At 36.6% G+C, this 17,010-nt stretch overlaps 2 protein-coding genes across 2 annotated transcripts in view; one reads left to right on the top strand and one right to left on the bottom strand.

Annotated features, from left to right (window-relative positions):
• Positions 1 to 1,019: 1,019 nt before the first annotated feature.
• TM4SF4 (transmembrane 4 L six family member 4) lies at positions 1,020 to 5,458 on the top strand. The gene is made up of 4 exons (XM_035566513.1): positions 1,020 to 1,431; positions 1,689 to 1,778; positions 4,114 to 4,247; positions 5,257 to 5,458. Exons 1-4 carry the CDS (start codon positions 1,258 to 1,260, stop codon positions 5,456 to 5,458), a joined length of 600 nt encoding a protein of 199 aa, XP_035422406.1. The 5' UTR covers positions 1,020 to 1,257.
• Positions 5,459 to 12,894: 7,436 nt separating this feature from the next.
• Positions 12,895 to 17,010, bottom strand: part of WWTR1 (WW domain containing transcription regulator 1) — a 70,278-nt gene continuing 66,162 nt past the window's right edge. The window contains exons 5-6 of the mRNA XM_035566427.1: positions 16,869 to 16,981; positions 12,895 to 16,644 (exon numbers count right to left, since the gene is read on the bottom strand). Coding sequence (XP_035422320.1) covers positions 16,460 to 16,644; positions 16,869 to 16,981 — 298 coding nt within the window. The 3' untranslated portion in view covers positions 12,895 to 16,459. The remainder of the gene's footprint in view (positions 16,645 to 16,868; positions 16,982 to 17,010) is intronic.

Raw genomic sequence — 17,010 nt, 5'->3', positions numbered from 1 at the left:
GCAGAACCCCAAACTTGCTGTCTGTCAGGGGCAGTACCTGTCTGTGTTCAGTCATACTGGCACCTTTAAGAAAAATGTCAGTTAGCTCTCTCAGAAGTTAACCACCCTTCTAATTGCATGTTGCAACTCCTAGAATTATGTACAGAGATAAATATTTCTAGTATCACTACTGTCACTTGAAAAGACATTTCCCTAACAACAACAGATCTGACCCTCCACTCTGATAAAACCATTTCTGTAAAAACTTGTGGGCTGCTTAAACCAGCTTATTCAGCATTGCCACTTAACCTGAAGCTTCAGCTTTGCATATTTCCAGACAGTTTTGGACAGTTCAAGATGATGTACTTCATCATAGCATAAGTTCTGCAAAGCAATATACCAAGTCTGAGTATCCAGTGTCCATTAGAGAGCTGCAGACCTTGCTTTAACAGTGGTACTTGCTTGAGTAAAATGCTGCATGCCAAGTCAGTAGAAGCTCAGCTTGAACTCAGAAGTTTGTCTGCCACACACAGTACAATTTTAAATGTAAATTTTGTCTGAGCACAGATGAAATGTTAGACTTTGATAGAACAAAAAATGACAAAACATAAGAAGCAGGTCCACTGAAACTTTTTCTGACCTTTCTTTTTTTATTCAGAGATACCAGCTGCAAAGCACTGCTTTCATATTAATTCATTATATATTGAAAATACGCAAGCCATCTGTTTCAAAACATTAAGTGACTAGCTCAAACTTCCCAAAGAAAAGAAAATTCACTAGAACTTTTCTATTGTACACAGCTGTTACTAACATAAGCTGATTCACTATGTGTTTCCATGTCAGTCTCTACGAAGTAGTTCGTAGAATGAAGGACACTGTATTGTAAAAATGATGATCCTGAACTAAAAAGAATTTCTACCCACAACCTGAGCCCAGATAATCAAGTGTCTCATTCACATTAGTAAAATATTAACAAAGGTCATCGGTTGTCATAGTAAAATGAGCAGTTGCACTGAACGTAATTTCATTTATGGAGGTTCAGAAAATTGACATAATGGCTGAGAGAACATATAAATAACCAGAATACAGCATTTCAGACCAAAGGCAGCAACGTCTCCGAAGGGAGCATTGTATAGGTTAAGTTCATCTAGAGGCACAGCAGAAACTGGATTTTGCAAAATAAACTGAGAAGCTTCTTTTTAGAAAACATTTCTGAGAACGTCTGAGAGATTTTTTACCTCTGCCTTTAGCTGTGTTTGCAATTTCTTTAAAAAAAACATGTGCACTGGAGGCTGTGCTAAGTGCCTAGGAATCACTCTTATCCCTTTGGCTGTGCTATGTACACTTGCTAACATTTTGCTGTTCTTCCCTGGAGGAAAAGTGGTTGAAAACAATCAAAATATTACAGATGAGGTTTGGTACTTCGGAGGGATCTTGGGATCTGGTGTATTGGTGAGTATATAAATTCAGATACTACAGTCTTTTTTGTACCACCTAAACCATGACTTTGCATTGTTGAATTTTCTCAAATGCAGGCTCCAACACTGCAAATTCTTCTTTGATAAGCAAATAAGTTAAAAGTCACCCAACAGTTTAGCAATAAGTTACTTAGTTTAGTGTTAAGGAAATAAAGACATCGAACTATTGTATTTAAAAGCAATTGTAATTATAATTCATCCCAACTCAAACTGTATTTCTGCCTTTGGTAGATGATCTTTCCTGCTTTGGTGTTTTTGGGCCTTAAGAATAATGATTGCTGTGGATGCTGTGGTAATGAGAGCTGTGGAAAGAGGTTTGCGGTAAGTGAGAAGAAATGTGGCAAAAAAGTAAAAGATGTATTGTTATCAATAAGAATATATATATCTTCTGCTCGCAATCATTGAGAGACTAGACAGATGTTCCCAAACTGTAAGATGCAAAGCCTTGTCATTTGGCTGAGTGCTTAAAGGTATAAATAGCAGATTGTCAAAATTGTGTTGTACCTTTAATGTTGTGTCACAGGTACCAAATCTGTACTGCCTTGATATACTTAGCAATCACAACATACTAACAGTTGTGATCACAATTAAAATGAATTTCTGAAAGATCTGCACTTGGTTTTGCACAGCATAACAGTTCTCTCTTTAGCCATTTTTTTGCTGGCAGTTTTAAAAATTACTTTGACAGTTGTGCATTATATTCCCAGCTGACTGCAGGGTCATGCAGAAGGCTGTGAATATCTTAGGTTCATAGGAAACTTCAGGTTGGAACAAGCCTTGGGAATTCACCTAACTCAACATCCTGCTTAAAGCAGTCAGCCCTAAACCAGGCTCCACTTTGAACTTACAGCTTCCTTTCACACCGCAAGTGAAAAGTTTCAAATGCCTTTAGCCACTAGTAAACAACTCAAGCATGTTATTTAAAAGATGAGATTAGATATAAAATAGGCATATTTCTCCTAGAAAGTCTGTCCTTCTGTGATAAATTGTTTGGCACAAGTAGAACATTACATTCTTTTATAAAGGAACAGATTTTCACTTAAAAAAAAATGGAACAAGAGTCATGGCTGTGAGATTAACAAAGAGCCTTCCCTAAATTCCCTATGGTGCTGTCTTCCTGCAATCCCAAGAGCAGGTGAAACTTTTTAGTAAAAAAAATGGAGGCACATATTTCTCTTTATCACACTGCATTACCAACTTTCTGTCAGCAGTGAACAAAGCTTAGCTTTCAAGACCGCATATAACTCAGCATCTAAGACACCACTAATGTTTTGCTGCCAGACTTCCACTCACCACCCTGCAGTTCAGAAATTCAGATGAACTTGGAGAACATCTATAGAGACAGAGGTGACCCTCTGAGCTGTGTGTGCTCTCCGCCTGTGGTCATGCTGGCACATGTAAGATAAAGCATATGTAAGGATATTGCTGTCCATACAGCAACCTCCATTCTGCAGTGCTGTACCTTGCTGATGAATCCTGCTAGTGTTGTAGCTGACTGAGAGACTGGGAATATTAGTACAGTCACAACACTGTATTAAGAGTCCTGGTGGCCTTACCACAGCATGACTGAGAACTGAACTTGCTCTTGTGTTTTAGCAGAAGTATCATTACTATGATGTCTACTACATTAATATAATTTTTGTTAGCCTCATCAGATATGCCAACACAAAAATGCATGCCTGTCCGTGTTCATGAACCATTTGGACAACTCCCTCATTAATAGCCTTTAACTGCCAGTTAGCCCTAAAGTGGTCAGGCAGTTCGACTTGATGATCTTTGAAGGTCCTTTTCAGCTGAATGGTTCTGTTCTGTTCTATCTCAACACTCACAAAAGATCCTTGTGATGACATCTGTATAAGCACTCAGAGACTGGAAAGTGCATTTTTTTTTCCCCCACCTATATCACTTTCATCCAATAAAAGATATCCCCTGTAACTACAAACTATTATGGCTACCTCTATCTACAAAAAATTAAGGTTTGAATTTTAAGTGCTTAAAATTAAAGTAGGGCATTTGGGATATATTTGGACAATTTGCTTATGTATTACTGTATGTGAGAATGTACTAATGGAATGCCAGAAAAATAAGGAGAGCCTTCTATTAATTCCAATTACAGCACTAGAGCTAATGGCGATAAGTACCTGTGAGAAGATAAATACACTAATATGAAACCTGAAGGGAAGACTCGAGAAGGAAAAATACAATTACTTGGTCCAAATATCACCAAGATACCAAAGTTAACTTGTAAAGGGTACTGTAGATATATTTTTTTAATGTTTTAAGTGGTCCAGTACTTCAGTCTTGCTTATAATCTTCTGTGAAAGACAGCTACTTCAGTGAAACACTGTACCTTGAACAAAGAAAAATCTTCGATACATACTGTATAAACGGGAAGAGTGCCATCTACTGTGTAGATACCAGCTCCATGAATCTTCAGGCAAATAGTGCCCTCACCTAACTCTTTCAAAACTTCTAAATACCAGTGCCGGTATACATTATATATTTATCATGCAAATGCAAACTAAAACATTTCAGCTGTTCAGCAGCTGACTGTTTTGACCATTAAGAGCTGAGCTTAGAGAATGTACCTTTACATTAATAGGGCACATTTAATTGTTTGAATGAGAATAAAAATAACACCATTTTTCTCTGTCAGATGTTTTCCTCTATAATATTTGCTGCAGTTGGAGTTCTGGGAGCTGGATATTGCTTTGTTGTGTCAGCAGTAGCCCTAAACAGAGGCCCTAAATGTAATGATGGAAACCAGTGGCTCTATCCGTTCCAGGACGGGTAAGACAAGAAAACAGGGAATAAATAAATAAATAAATAAGATTTAACTTTGTGATACTTTGTGATATTGTTAAACTTCCAAATCTATTGTATAACAATAGGAATTTTACTATTAATCTAAAACAGATGCTCTTTGAAGACCCAGAAATGTACAGCAATACTAATTAAGGGACAAGAACAGATGTGTAAAGAATAATAAGACCAATCAAAACTACTGAGTTTCAAAGGAGCCAGTAAAGAGTACAGCCCTCTAGTTTATTCTTGGGATTATAAACAGTATTCGAGGATAAATTCAGTCCACTTGATTAACAGTGACATCTTTTATTGTAATACAATGTTTTTCAAGTAATTGTTTATGCCATTTTTTATCTTGGTTATGGAATTTCAAAGTTGTCTCTTCCTCCCACTACAAGTAAAACATGTTTGCTATCATTTATATTTATCAATTCCACAGAGATGGCATGAATGACAAAATCTAATGCTGTAACCAAATAAAAGCCCGGGGTTTCTGCTAAAGGGGGAATTACAGAAGATGCCATATTCCTAGGGAAACCCTACGATTCTTCCATGTTTTGTAGGTCCATTTAATACACCACTAGATGTCAGCACTGCTTCGTGCAATAGCAGAACTAAACCGACAGTAGGAAAGCCACTTGACTTCAGACAAGATATTAGTAGGGATGAACATCATTTTGGCACATACTTGGCTATGGTTTGGTAATGTCTTCCTCCCAAAATACCACGAACGATTAGATTGTATCTAGCATATTATTATCTTTGATTGTACCTTCTCTTTTCGAATCAATTACTTCAAAGGATCTAGAAACTACAACAAAATAATGTTCTAAACAAAATGTACTTGTGCTGTAATGTGAATACTTTTTTACAATACTGAAGGTAACAGAACTTCAGTCACATGTTACAAGAGCCACAGCTTGTCAGCCATAACAGGTCACCTCTTTGGGAGCTAACATCATCTCCATAACTGTCTTGTTTCCCTTCTGCACAGGAATTATCTAGGTAACCACACAATATGGGCTATGTGTAAGTCACCTGAAACTATAGTTTCTTGGCACCTGACCCTCTTCGCCTTGCTGCTAGTGATGAGTGGGATCCAAGCAGTGCTCTGCGGTATTCAGGTTGTGAATGGACTCTTTGGAACAATCTGTGGGGACTGCAAATGCTGCGGATGTTGTGGGGTGAGCAACTGATGTTTTTCTTTCATTATTTTGTGTCCTGATAACAGCTATATATGCACTTGACTGGCTGACAGTTTGAAAAACTAAACGAGCCTTCATTCAGCACTGTGATCATGTTTTCCAAAGTACAGTTAAAACCGTACAGTGCTGTCAGGTGGCGAAAATATGATCTCAGTCCTTATTTGTGGGGTTTATCTGCCAGCTTCCTGTAGCCACTGGAAAATAATAAAATCCTTTGGAAGTCACAAGAACATTACCCACTAAATAACCTCCATATTTTTGATCTTCCAGGGAGATGGAACTGTCTAAATAATATGAATAGTGCAGAGAACCTTCTCCTCTTGGGACGCTCCCATCTGAAACTGCTCTGGAGAGCAGCCCTCAAGATGTGTTGCCTCTGGCTAAGAAGATCAGAATGAAGGCCACTTCGCTCCACTGAAGTTACGAAGCCCTGACTTCCCTTCTAGCTAGCCTTCCTGAAACCCCTCTTCATGGAATAAAATAAGTGAAATTCAACTCTCACAATCATATTTATTTTTGTTAAACAGCTTCCATTTAATATTTTGCCTGAAAATACTCTTTTTATTTTTCTCTCCTGAATCAGATTTCTAACTTTGGATCACAAAACAGTGCTGGTACGAGTTCAGTTGTTATACAATTTCATCTAATTTCTTTTGAGATTTATCAAATGGCAATGTCACAAACAACTGTAACTTCTCATGATTATGTTTATGTACATGGAAAAGCAAGGACTTCTCTCTTCCAAACTGCTATAATTAAAACGCTTTTTATAAAGAGACTGTTACAAAAAAGATTCATTACTGTCATGGTGAGGTCTCTTTTCTTGACTGTGTCTCACTGATGGGTGTATTTAGCAGCACAACTGTGCCTGTAAGCATATGGTCAAAGCAATAGGCTGAAGAATAGACCGCTGTGGATCTCTAGTTGGCAGCATTATGAATGAGCTTGGACACCACTGTACCCGGCTTCAGGAATTCATTGAGAAAGGCCAATGCACAGCCATTTCTTAGCATGACAGGGTTCTGACTTCTTCCAGCATTTTATTTCTCTGATCCATGATCAATTTTCCTGCTGTCATCCTTGAAGGAGGAAATATAACAACACAGCATGACTGTAGAAGATGAAACTGAAAACTGAGAGTATAAGGAAATTTTGTAGAGAGACTTTCCCAGAGTACTTCCACAGACTGGAATTCTTTGTATTCCAGGGACATCCTGAGAAAAAGGTTCCATCTCTGTATTTAACTCTTCTTGACAAATTTCTTCTCCACAAAGCTGTCCAGTTGTTTCTTGAATCGCAATATCTGAACTTCATGTTGTGGGAAGAACCTCCTTTGTTGTGACTCTGCTGTCCGGTTATTTCATTTACTGCCTCCTAGTTCTTGTCTGCAAGAAAGAGTATACATCTTCCCCAAGACACCTAATTTCACAGGTTCTCTCATATCTCCTCTTAGTTGTCTCTTTCTTACCCTGAGCAAAGTTGGTTTATTTATCCAATCATACAGAAGTTGTTTCACTTTTAAAAATTTTTTTTTTAATATATATTTTTTTAATCTTTCCCCATTATACTCTGAGATAGAAGGGACAGAGCAGCAGCATTTCTGGTAGTCATACTGCCCTAGCAAATTTATTCCATTCTTTTTAGAAAGAACTATTCTTTTAAAACTTAAAAGAGAAAAACATTTCCTTGAGAAATCAAGAAGAAAATATGGGGACTGAAGAAGACACATATTTTTTCCCTAAAATTTCCTCCTGCAATAATAATTCTGTGCCCTGTGCTCAGGGGAAAAAAAAAAAAAGTTTTTCATGCATTCTCTATCTATGCTAGAGATGTACAAAGAACTTCACGGATTTAAAAGCAGTAAAAGGTGGTGAACATTATGCACAAATGCTAAATAGCTAGATATATACAAAGAGTTACATTAATAAAGGCAAGGGGGCCTTAATGATACATTGTGCAGGATGATTAAAAAAACCCACAAACTCTTTAGAAACAGCTGTCTCTCCCACCTGTTCTACTGCATTGCTAGGGAATTTGAGAGTACACTTTATATCACCACCCACTGATGCAACCATCTTACATTTACTCTTTCATCTGTGGTTAGCAGCTGTCCTGCACCTCATCTTGCATTTGTCTTGTTTTATTTATATGAAGCCTTTGGGAATATGGAATGTTTTAGCATGTGCAAAGGTCAACTGTTATACTGAGTAGAAATCCTGGTTGCTTAAAGGAAAAACACTATTGTTTGTGAAATCTCAGTGATGCATCTGTTATTTGAAACTTTATTATTCACTCAAAAACCTGGCTGCTCAGTGACTTGAGTGCTGATAACTCTGATTACAACATCTCGAGCATGTGCATGTGATTTTAAGCCCGAACATTTCAGCTTTCACCTGACGATACTGGTGCCCCTGCAGGGCTAAATTGTGTACAATTGGAGCTCTCTTTATTTATTGTCTGCAACAAATGGCTTGTAACAAGATGATCATTAACCACAGGACAGTGTTGCCTGTCAGGGAATGATGCTCTAGCTGGCAACTCTTTGCAAAAGATTTGTTTCTAAAACTGGGAAATAGCATACACAAAGTTTGTGCTTCCTTTAAAATGTTCACATCAGCTGGGTGCAAAGGATGGTTTCTAGCATCATTCTATCCTTGAACATTCATCACCTGTCCTTAGTTCATCTTTAGCTTCCCCTTAATGGCTTCTATGTTACTCACCGTAACTATCAACAAGGCAAACTGTTGGTGCAGCCTGTGCTGCCCAAGAGTGGGGAACACTGATTTGTTCATGTCATAGATACAGGTGGGTTCTTTATCCCAGAGACATCACAGTGATGGACATGAGTGAAAACCCACTTCCTCCTCCCCCCCCCCCTCCCCCCCCCCATATTTGTGCTGCCTCCCTCATGCTGTGGTTCCATCTTTCTCCCTTCTCCATGGGCAGTTATGAGGCTTGGCAATGCAAGTTCCAACGCTGAAGCTGAAATGAAGCAGACACTGGGGATGGGAGTGTTGGTTCAAGCCTGCAGCTGACACCATCCCCACAGGACCCTGTGTGTCGCAGCCTGCTGGATAGAGCCAGGCACCAAGAACTTTGGGCAAGGGAAAGGGTGGCATTTACCAGTACTTGAAGAAGTGCACAGGTGCACAAGAGGGTTTTACATGGGCTCATGGCACCTCTCAAAGAACTGAAGGGAGTGCTGTTAGTTTGCTCCAGAAGTCTTGCACTTTTACAAAAATTGAGAAGATAATATGGAAACTCTGCAAGACACAGTTTACAATAATGTTAGTTTTTAGAAGGAAACAAAACAAACACCCTAACCACAAGGTCTTGATTTTTCTGGACTACTGCATTTGAAAATAATAATCACATCATAAAGAGTTAAAAGACAGCTGGGGGAAGGGACACACATTACTGATGACAGAGGATATTGTGAGCTTTGAAGACAAGGCAGAAAAAAAGCCTAGGAAAGATTTTAACTTAAGCACTGCACTGAAAATAACATTGTCAGAATGCCCTCCTGACAGAACTCTATGGAGACCAGTGTTAGAAGTAAAGCTCCAAGAAGCCACATGCACACTATTTATTCACCCAGTAGAAAACTGGCAGCGAAGTCTTCTGTAGATGTGCAGCTGTTGGTGTAGCCTGAACAGGCTTTCTGAACTCATGCAGGAAAAAAAGAGAACAGAGGGCCCACCAGTGGCACTGCTGCATTAAATTGTTGTCTGGGAAGGTCAGACTATTGACACTCTTCCTGCAAAATGGCTGGGTTTTTGAATTCATCACAATCACAGGAAGTTCCTCCCTAATGAACAGTTTTATTATAGCTCTTATATGACAGGACACAGGGAGTGGCAATCTGCACAGAACACTGCTGACCAAACTGGAAGGAAGGCAGAGATAACTTACCAGCTGTGAGTCAGCATCATTATGAAAAAACTGAATGACCTTTATAAACAAACACACACTCAGCAATTCTGCCAAAGAAACCTGATTAATATGCCCGAGTAAATACCCTGTGAATTAAGAAATGTTTCTTAAAACAGGTTCACAATCTAATGCAGTATTATTGCCTAGGGACATGGTATATATCCACACTTATGTTCTATAAAATTACATACACAGAAGACTCTGGTTCTGTAGTTGATCACCTAAAACATCTCTTTAAGTCTTCTTGAGCTGCATCAGCAAACTGGAAGATACATATAAATCCTCTGTAGATTAACATAAACTTCTTAGTCCTTCAGTGTTAAGAAAAGGGGCCCTGCTTTGCTGCAACTGATAGGGATAAAATACAGAAAGACAGCAAAGAGTCTAATTTTGGATAAACACTCATTTTCAGTTTGGAGACTAGATTCATATAATATCATGTACATGAAGGCCAGGCAGCCCAAAGTAAGCTGATAAAAAATTACATTTATATTTACACCTACTAGATGTAGGAGATCCTCAGAAGTCTAAGTGTGATGCATCCTCCATAAAATGGGTGATTTCAGACACTATTTCTGAGAGCTTTGGTGCCTGTACATAGCATACCAGTTGGCATGGTCCTGCCTTGGGAGAGTGCTTTCTCTCCACCAACCAGTTCATTTGCAAACGCACAACAATGAAGTAAGTGTATAAACAAAGTATTCCCATTTCATAAGTGGAAAGACTCACTCAGAAGAATGACACGAACTGCTGAAGCCTCAGTAGTGAATCTGCGGCAAAGAGAATGGTTTCTTCATTTTCCCTGCCCCTTGCTCTTTGCCCTAGCCTGTGGCATATGCCATACATAACCTTATTCAAAAGCACTTTTTCATCCAACTGGAAAGCAAGTATTTCCCCATATTTTCTTACCCTAAAATGGGTGAAATGTTTTGGCTATTTCTCATCTTCCATCCTTAAGTTTTTTGTTTTGTTTTGGTTTGGTTGTTTTTACGAAGTAATACAACATTCCCTTTGGCACAAAAAAACAAACAAACAAACAAAAAAAAACAATAAAAAGAAAAATTACCATGTTAAAATGGAACTGTTTATAAATATTGCATGTACTATTTACTATGAGGACTCTAACTAAGAAGCTGCAAATAGTTGTCCTTCAATTTTTTTTTTTAGGTTAAAACTAAAGTAAAATAAATGACTACCTTTAAATTTCTGTTTGGTGGAGGTTCCAGGGCTTTTTCACGTAGTAAGCAGAGGATATTGTTAGAAGCATTCTAACAATTAATTAGAATAAATTGTGTTAGGGAATGATTCTAGGAAGAGTATTAAGTTTACTTAACAGTGACAGTTACATTGAATCTCAAATCACCTAAGAGCCAAATACAGACTGAGTGTATTTACAAGTGTCATTTTTCTACACGATATAAGAATTGCTATATAAGTTAATCTGAATGTTGCTATTTTAGGCAGTAGTTGTACAAAACTATTCTCAGGTAGGATAAAAACACTAAGCAATAGACCTGCTTTCAAGAGTGTATTAGATTACTACCTGTATGTGGACATAAATCACAGCATGTGTTTGAGCACAGTAATTTATAAAATATACAGTGGCACACAGCTGATGTCTTGGGAACCCCAAAATGGCCATATTGGGTCAGCCATCTATGATTTCAAAGACTTTAAACCCAGAGGCTGCATGTAGAATTGATGGGCTTAATAGCCATAGGTGGGTGGCCTTGAATTGGGCTCTGTGGGAACCCCTTTATGTGTGCGTACATTGACACATGCTGTAGAGTGGATCTATAGAAAAAAATCAGTACCTGAGGCTCATTGTCCATGCTACACACATTTTGGTGGCTTTGTTTCAGATTAACTCCAGCTTGGGCTGTTGGCCTGATTTAGTTGTAAGGGCACAGTCGATGCACTCCTGAATTAAATATTCTAGATAAGTTAAATTTGAAGTGAATCCCATTAATGCTTTTCAAGACAGCACATGATGCAAACAAAGTAGATAGTTGAGAGATTCACTTCAAAAAGCACTCTCCTGATCCAGAGAAAGGTACTAAGGTATTTGCATTCTACAATTTAATTACATGCTATGGGACAAAATCCCCCTTTTTTGTTGTCTAAAATCTACTACCAAACAATCAAATTAGGTGACTTTCGTTCTTCATTGTCACCTTCCCACAGCATTCATGTTAAGGACCTTCATAGCCTTGTCTAATATTGAAACTGTGTCATTATCTCTGATCAGATTGATGGCATTTTTTTATAGATTTATAGAGGAACATAATTGTATTTCCTCTTCCTTCACGTAATAAAGTATACAGCTCCATTATTTGCAGTTTTTAATTCTTCTGATAACAAAACTAATCTCTTGCAGAACTAGACACAGTCACTTCCAAATTTCTTTACTAATCAATAATGGATACTTCAAAGCACAGCATTATTTATGCCTTGTTAGGCCTAATTTTTCCCTTAGACATTACTGCAAATTTATTAATACATTTCAAATGAAATAGAATGAGATACAATGCCATGTCATTCTCTATTACGGAATACTTCCAAATGTCTTTGTGATAAGATTTAGCCCTCAATACACTGCATAATTTTATATCATCTGTAAACTTTTCATCTCACTCTTCACCTGTTTTTCAGATCATTGCAAGTATGTTCCATAGCATAACTCCCTGTGCAAACTGTGGAAGAGACTGATACTACCACTTTTTGAGACAATATATCCTTTCATTGTTGTTATTTACAGTGTTTCAAATCAGTCATCAATTCATAGGTGAATATTTCTATTTATGGTGTCAGAGTTCTGTTTCTGCAGCAGCCTTTTAAAATTTTATTGAAAATTTGAGTACACTTGATTGATTGGATCTCATTTTCCGCATTTCAACTCTCATTAAAAACATTAGGCATCAACAGACTCAAGTTTAGGACATCCTCAGAATTATTCTTAATGTAGAATGACAGTAAAGAAAAGATATTCAAATACAAGCCCATGATATTTAGGTTTCACGGCTTGTTCCTAGGAAAGAAGACTGTAATTTTCTTTATGCAGAATTTGAGAAACTTCTTGTTCCTTATCAGACTGATACCAATGCACTATTTAAGTCCTCCAAACAGAAATTAATGGCAATGGACTCTGTGCTAACTTTTCTGCTTACCGAAAATTTTATTAAACAGATTGTAACCAAACCTTTGTGTTAGTGAATTACAAGGGACCACAAAAAGAAACAATTAGTGGTGGCACTGGGGACATGTTGGAAGTATTACAAGTAAAACTGTAATTGTAACCGACGTCCAAAACAACTACTATTAAACTGAAACTGTAAAATAACATTTCTTTTGCTAAGCACCAATCATTTAATTTAATGTATGTCTTTTCCACAGAACAGATGTCTTTACCTTTATACAAGCACATACAGTTCTCCAGGAAGCATACAGTAAAATCCTCCAAGGAAAAAAATTAAATAATTTAATAAACAAATATGTATCCAGAATTTTAAAATTCATTTTATTTTTCAGGTACAACATCAAAGAAATAAAATAATAATAATAAAAAACAGATTCAAACCCTCAATACAACAGTTTGATCTGATTGCTTTTGATACATACAATCGGTTGCGAGGTACTGTAAATTAATAACAAATATAACACGTCATATAACAAAATGGAAAAAGTAAATAAAAAGTTAAAGTATTAGCATGTCCATAGATGCACTATATTAGGAAACAAGTTTATTTGAACGCTCATGTTTTTCTGTATTCAAAATAGACATTTTAACCCTCTCCTTCCCCCATATAGCATTTGTCTTCAAAAAGCCGAACCCATTCCCTCCCCAAATTACATTCTCATGGTATTAATAAAAAACAAACTGTAATTAACGACACTCCATTACTCTGTATCATCAACACTTCTGTATGCCCCCCTCAGTGATGGTCAACAGTGCAGCTATACAGCTGGCACATCTACTGCATTTATTCTACATGTAGATGGCATACATTTAGTGAAGTAACTGTTCAAAACCTGAAATAGTACAGTAAATATAGTCAACAAAAACTTAAGTTTCAGAAGAATTAAATGTGCTTTGAATAAAAGTTCTACCATAAGCCTGTTTAAAGCCAGAAACTGTTTTTAAAAAAGAACTTAAAATAGATTTTGCTGTTGCTGTGCTTCATCTTATACATCCTCCCCATTACAAGAAAGAAAAGCTTACAGTATAAATAATCACTTTTAATTTAACCATGATTTGGCTCATGACTGAGTAAAGATCCGACCTAAGATTCTGGTAGTTGCTTTACACTGACAATGTCTCACATAGTAGTGATAATGTTTCACATGGTAGCACCTTCTTGTTGTTTTATTACAGAATATGGAAAACACGGTTTCAAATTTTTTACTTCCTTAACTTTTTGAACCTAGACACCTAACCACTTGAAACACTAATGAAAGAGGAATGGAATTTCCAGCTTTGTAACTCTGATAAACGTATGTGACTTTAACAGAAAACTGTATCAGTTTTCATTGTAAGAGCTGTCACCTCCATTTGATGAGAATCAGTGTAGCCAAACAGAAGCCAGTACAGGCTAGCTAATTCACACCAGATAAAATCTTGACCTGCTTGGAATATGATGTATTATGACAAAACTTAAATTTACAGTAGTACTGACTTACTAGCAAATTAACAAACTGCATTTTCTAAATGTAATCTAATGATGTGCCCTACCAACTGAATCATACTGAAGCACTGATCTGCAGCTATTGTAAATTGTTCTAGCACTGATGTCTTTCAGTCTGTTAGGTAGGCCAATAATGCAGTGCTGAAGAGCTGGCCTTACAAGTTGGCACCACAATCAGATGCCAAAACATCTCCAATTCTTTCACCACAGTCTTTCATACAGTGAGTTATGCCAAAGAACAAAGCAATTTTTCACTGTGGCTGACAACCTGAAGAAATCCTTAAAAGAGAATAATCATAACTACAGCAACATTGGTCAGCCCTGCCCGGTCCCTTGTTTGTGGAAAAGAAATTTCTGTTACCTCAACAGCACTAGCAGAAGTTAAAAAAGAAACAAAACCAACCAACAAACAAATGAACAAACAAAGAAGACCCACTGAAAGAATGAAAGAAACACAGTGACCATTCAGAAATTAAATTCTGTGCACACACATCTCTGCTATCACATTGCATTTTATATTAAAAATATATATATATACAAAAAGAGCTACTTTTCATTATGTAATACAACTCCATGACTGTAGGATGTTGCGTTCCCTCTCCTTTTTCTAAATTTTGGTGTGAGCATTTTAGGTTTCAACTTTTGGTATAATGTACACCTACACCCATCAGTTGGTCATTTGCAAGGTAGTTCACTGTATCAAGTTCTACCATGTCTTCTACTGAATGTTGGTGACTTATTTTCTGTGTATCCCATTTTGCAGTGACCCTTCCCAATATGGATCAAATTTTGTTACATAATCATTCTACTTCTAAGCCTTCTCATGCTCCCATAACTTCATCTCTGACCTTTTCACCTACGTTCATCCCACCAGATGGAAAAAAGTCTTTAGCGATCGATACTCTAGCTCATTGGTAATATCTTACGAAGTGTTGTTAGATCTGAAAAACACACATTTACACTGAGTGCTACATCTCTTCCTCTCTCTACACAGCCTAGATTAAGCTCAGAGAAAAGTTTTCACGCCTTTCATAAAAAGACATTTTTCAATATAAAAAGCTTAAATTCATAGATTATAAATAGTATATCCTCAAAATATTTAAGAATTTTAGGACTTCATTTGCATTTCAGGGGAACTGGATGCTTAATGTCCTTGATGCCTTCTCAGTCCCAAACCTCTGAGAAAGAAGTATTTGTAGGATATACAATAGGTAGAAGTGCAAAGAGAACATTATGCCTTGTGTCCTGTACACCAATTACAGTAACTGAAAGACTTAAGAACTATGCAACTTTACAAGACAAGTAACAATACTGCTTAGCTTTGCCCTGATAAAGTTACCATCTTTTTTCATGTATACAACTACATGTACAGTTTGACATTGTCAGTTAAACACATTACTGAAAACAGTATGAGCAAACACTTTTTCCCACTACATATGATATTACCAAGTTGTGCCACATTTTTTTGTCTTGATTTCAACAGCAGGTTTTTGCATTATTTGCCAGATTTTTATACATAAAATTGTTTGTTCATGTGTTAAATTACAAAATTGTAGTGTTTAATATAATAAACATCAAAATCTAAGATCCATTAAAATTGCTTGTTTGTAACACATTATTTTAAAAAGTCTGCAGTTAGTACCAGTCTGGTTTATTTTACAACACTATAGCAGTGTGAAACTATTGCTGAACAATTCTGGTACTTTAAAAATGTAAGCATATTTACTATCTGAAAACTATACAGTAATATACTGAAAAAAAATAAACTGCAATAGTACTGTTTGTGCCTTTACAAATATATAATGAGAATTACTATGGCTGATACGGATCAGATTTAAACTATAGTCCACACAGCACAGTTTTGCTAATAATAAAAAAATATTTTTGAAGATTAAGGAAGTTGATAAAAAAGCCTCTGATAGTATTGTCATAAATATAGTAATAAAACTGCTTACATGGTCTGTTGCTGTGTTGGCTTTCTGAACCAAGTGACCTAGTAGTTAGCTTTTGTGATTCATTAAGGGCTTGTGATGTTAATCAATACCTAGAAGATCAGTCACAGACATGCACAAATGACACCAAATTTCTGTCCTTAAAGTGAAACATTTCTGCCTGATCTGAAAAGTAAAAGAATTATACAAATGTGTAAACTAGTGTGTGCTCTTCTAAAGAGGAAGAAATATATATTTATGTATGTGTATCTATATATGTATTTTACATTTAAGTTAGTGTCAATCAAATCCAGGCAGAGATTAAACTAACAAAAGTCATTAAGGCGGTAATCTCTGAGGATTTTGAGATATTCTACCTCTATCTAAAGAGGAAAAAGAAACTCTGAATTACATTATAGGCTGAATCAGCATTGAATAATGGATGACTACAGCCATGTAAGGAAGGGCTCATTTTTGTTGAGTACTGACTCCACATCGTTCAGAATAGGGATCAAGTCTTCTGACTCTAATGTCCCAAGATCAACATTTGTTCCTGGAAGACAGTCGAGGAAATCAGGGAAACGTGTTTGTTGTGTATTTATGTTCATCGTTGTCTGTGCTATAGTTTCTCCTGGGAAAAGTAAAGAAGAATTTTTATACCAAACCCTTCTTAGAAGTAATTTAAAAAAACACACTTGATACAAAAATTAGTGTCCCCTTTTCCCATAAGCATTTAAAATAATGTCTATCCTCTACAAACGTTACCTTAAAAAAATATACAATTATAAAACATTACTAGCTATAACAATACATTATTAATATCATTATACTTTAAGGTAAATCAGGTTATTCTACCTGTATCCATCTCATCTACGTTGCTGAGGAAATCTTCAGGTGTTGTTGGTATACTGTAGCACCCTAATCCCAAACCACTGTCTGTACTCTGTTCCCTGGAATGGTATGGCCCACTATAAATAGAAACAGAAATTGCTTTAGA

The sequence above is a fragment of the Cygnus atratus genome, chromosome 9, assembly GCF_013377495.2.
Source record: "Cygnus atratus isolate AKBS03 ecotype Queensland, Australia chromosome 9, CAtr_DNAZoo_HiC_assembly, whole genome shotgun sequence".
NCBI classification, from domain to species: Eukaryota; Metazoa; Chordata; class Aves; order Anseriformes; family Anatidae; genus Cygnus; species Cygnus atratus.
This window is presented reverse-complemented; position numbering and strand designations above follow the sequence as displayed.

What these genes read in the sequence shown, in the direction of transcription:
- TM4SF4 (XM_035566513.1), top strand. Translation starts at nt 1,258, where the DNA reads ATGTGCACTGGAGGCTGTGCTAAGTGCCTAGGAATCACTCTTATCCCT. An exon ending in GCTGTGGAAAGAGGTTTGCG is followed by an intron (nt 1,779 to 4,113) that starts GTAAGTGAGAAG and finishes TTTCTCTGTCAG; the next exon opens with ATGTTTTCCTCTATAATATT. An exon ending in CTCTATCCGTTCCAGGACGG is followed by an intron (nt 4,248 to 5,256) that starts GTAAGACAAGAA and finishes CCTTCTGCACAG; the next exon opens with GAATTATCTAGGTAACCACA.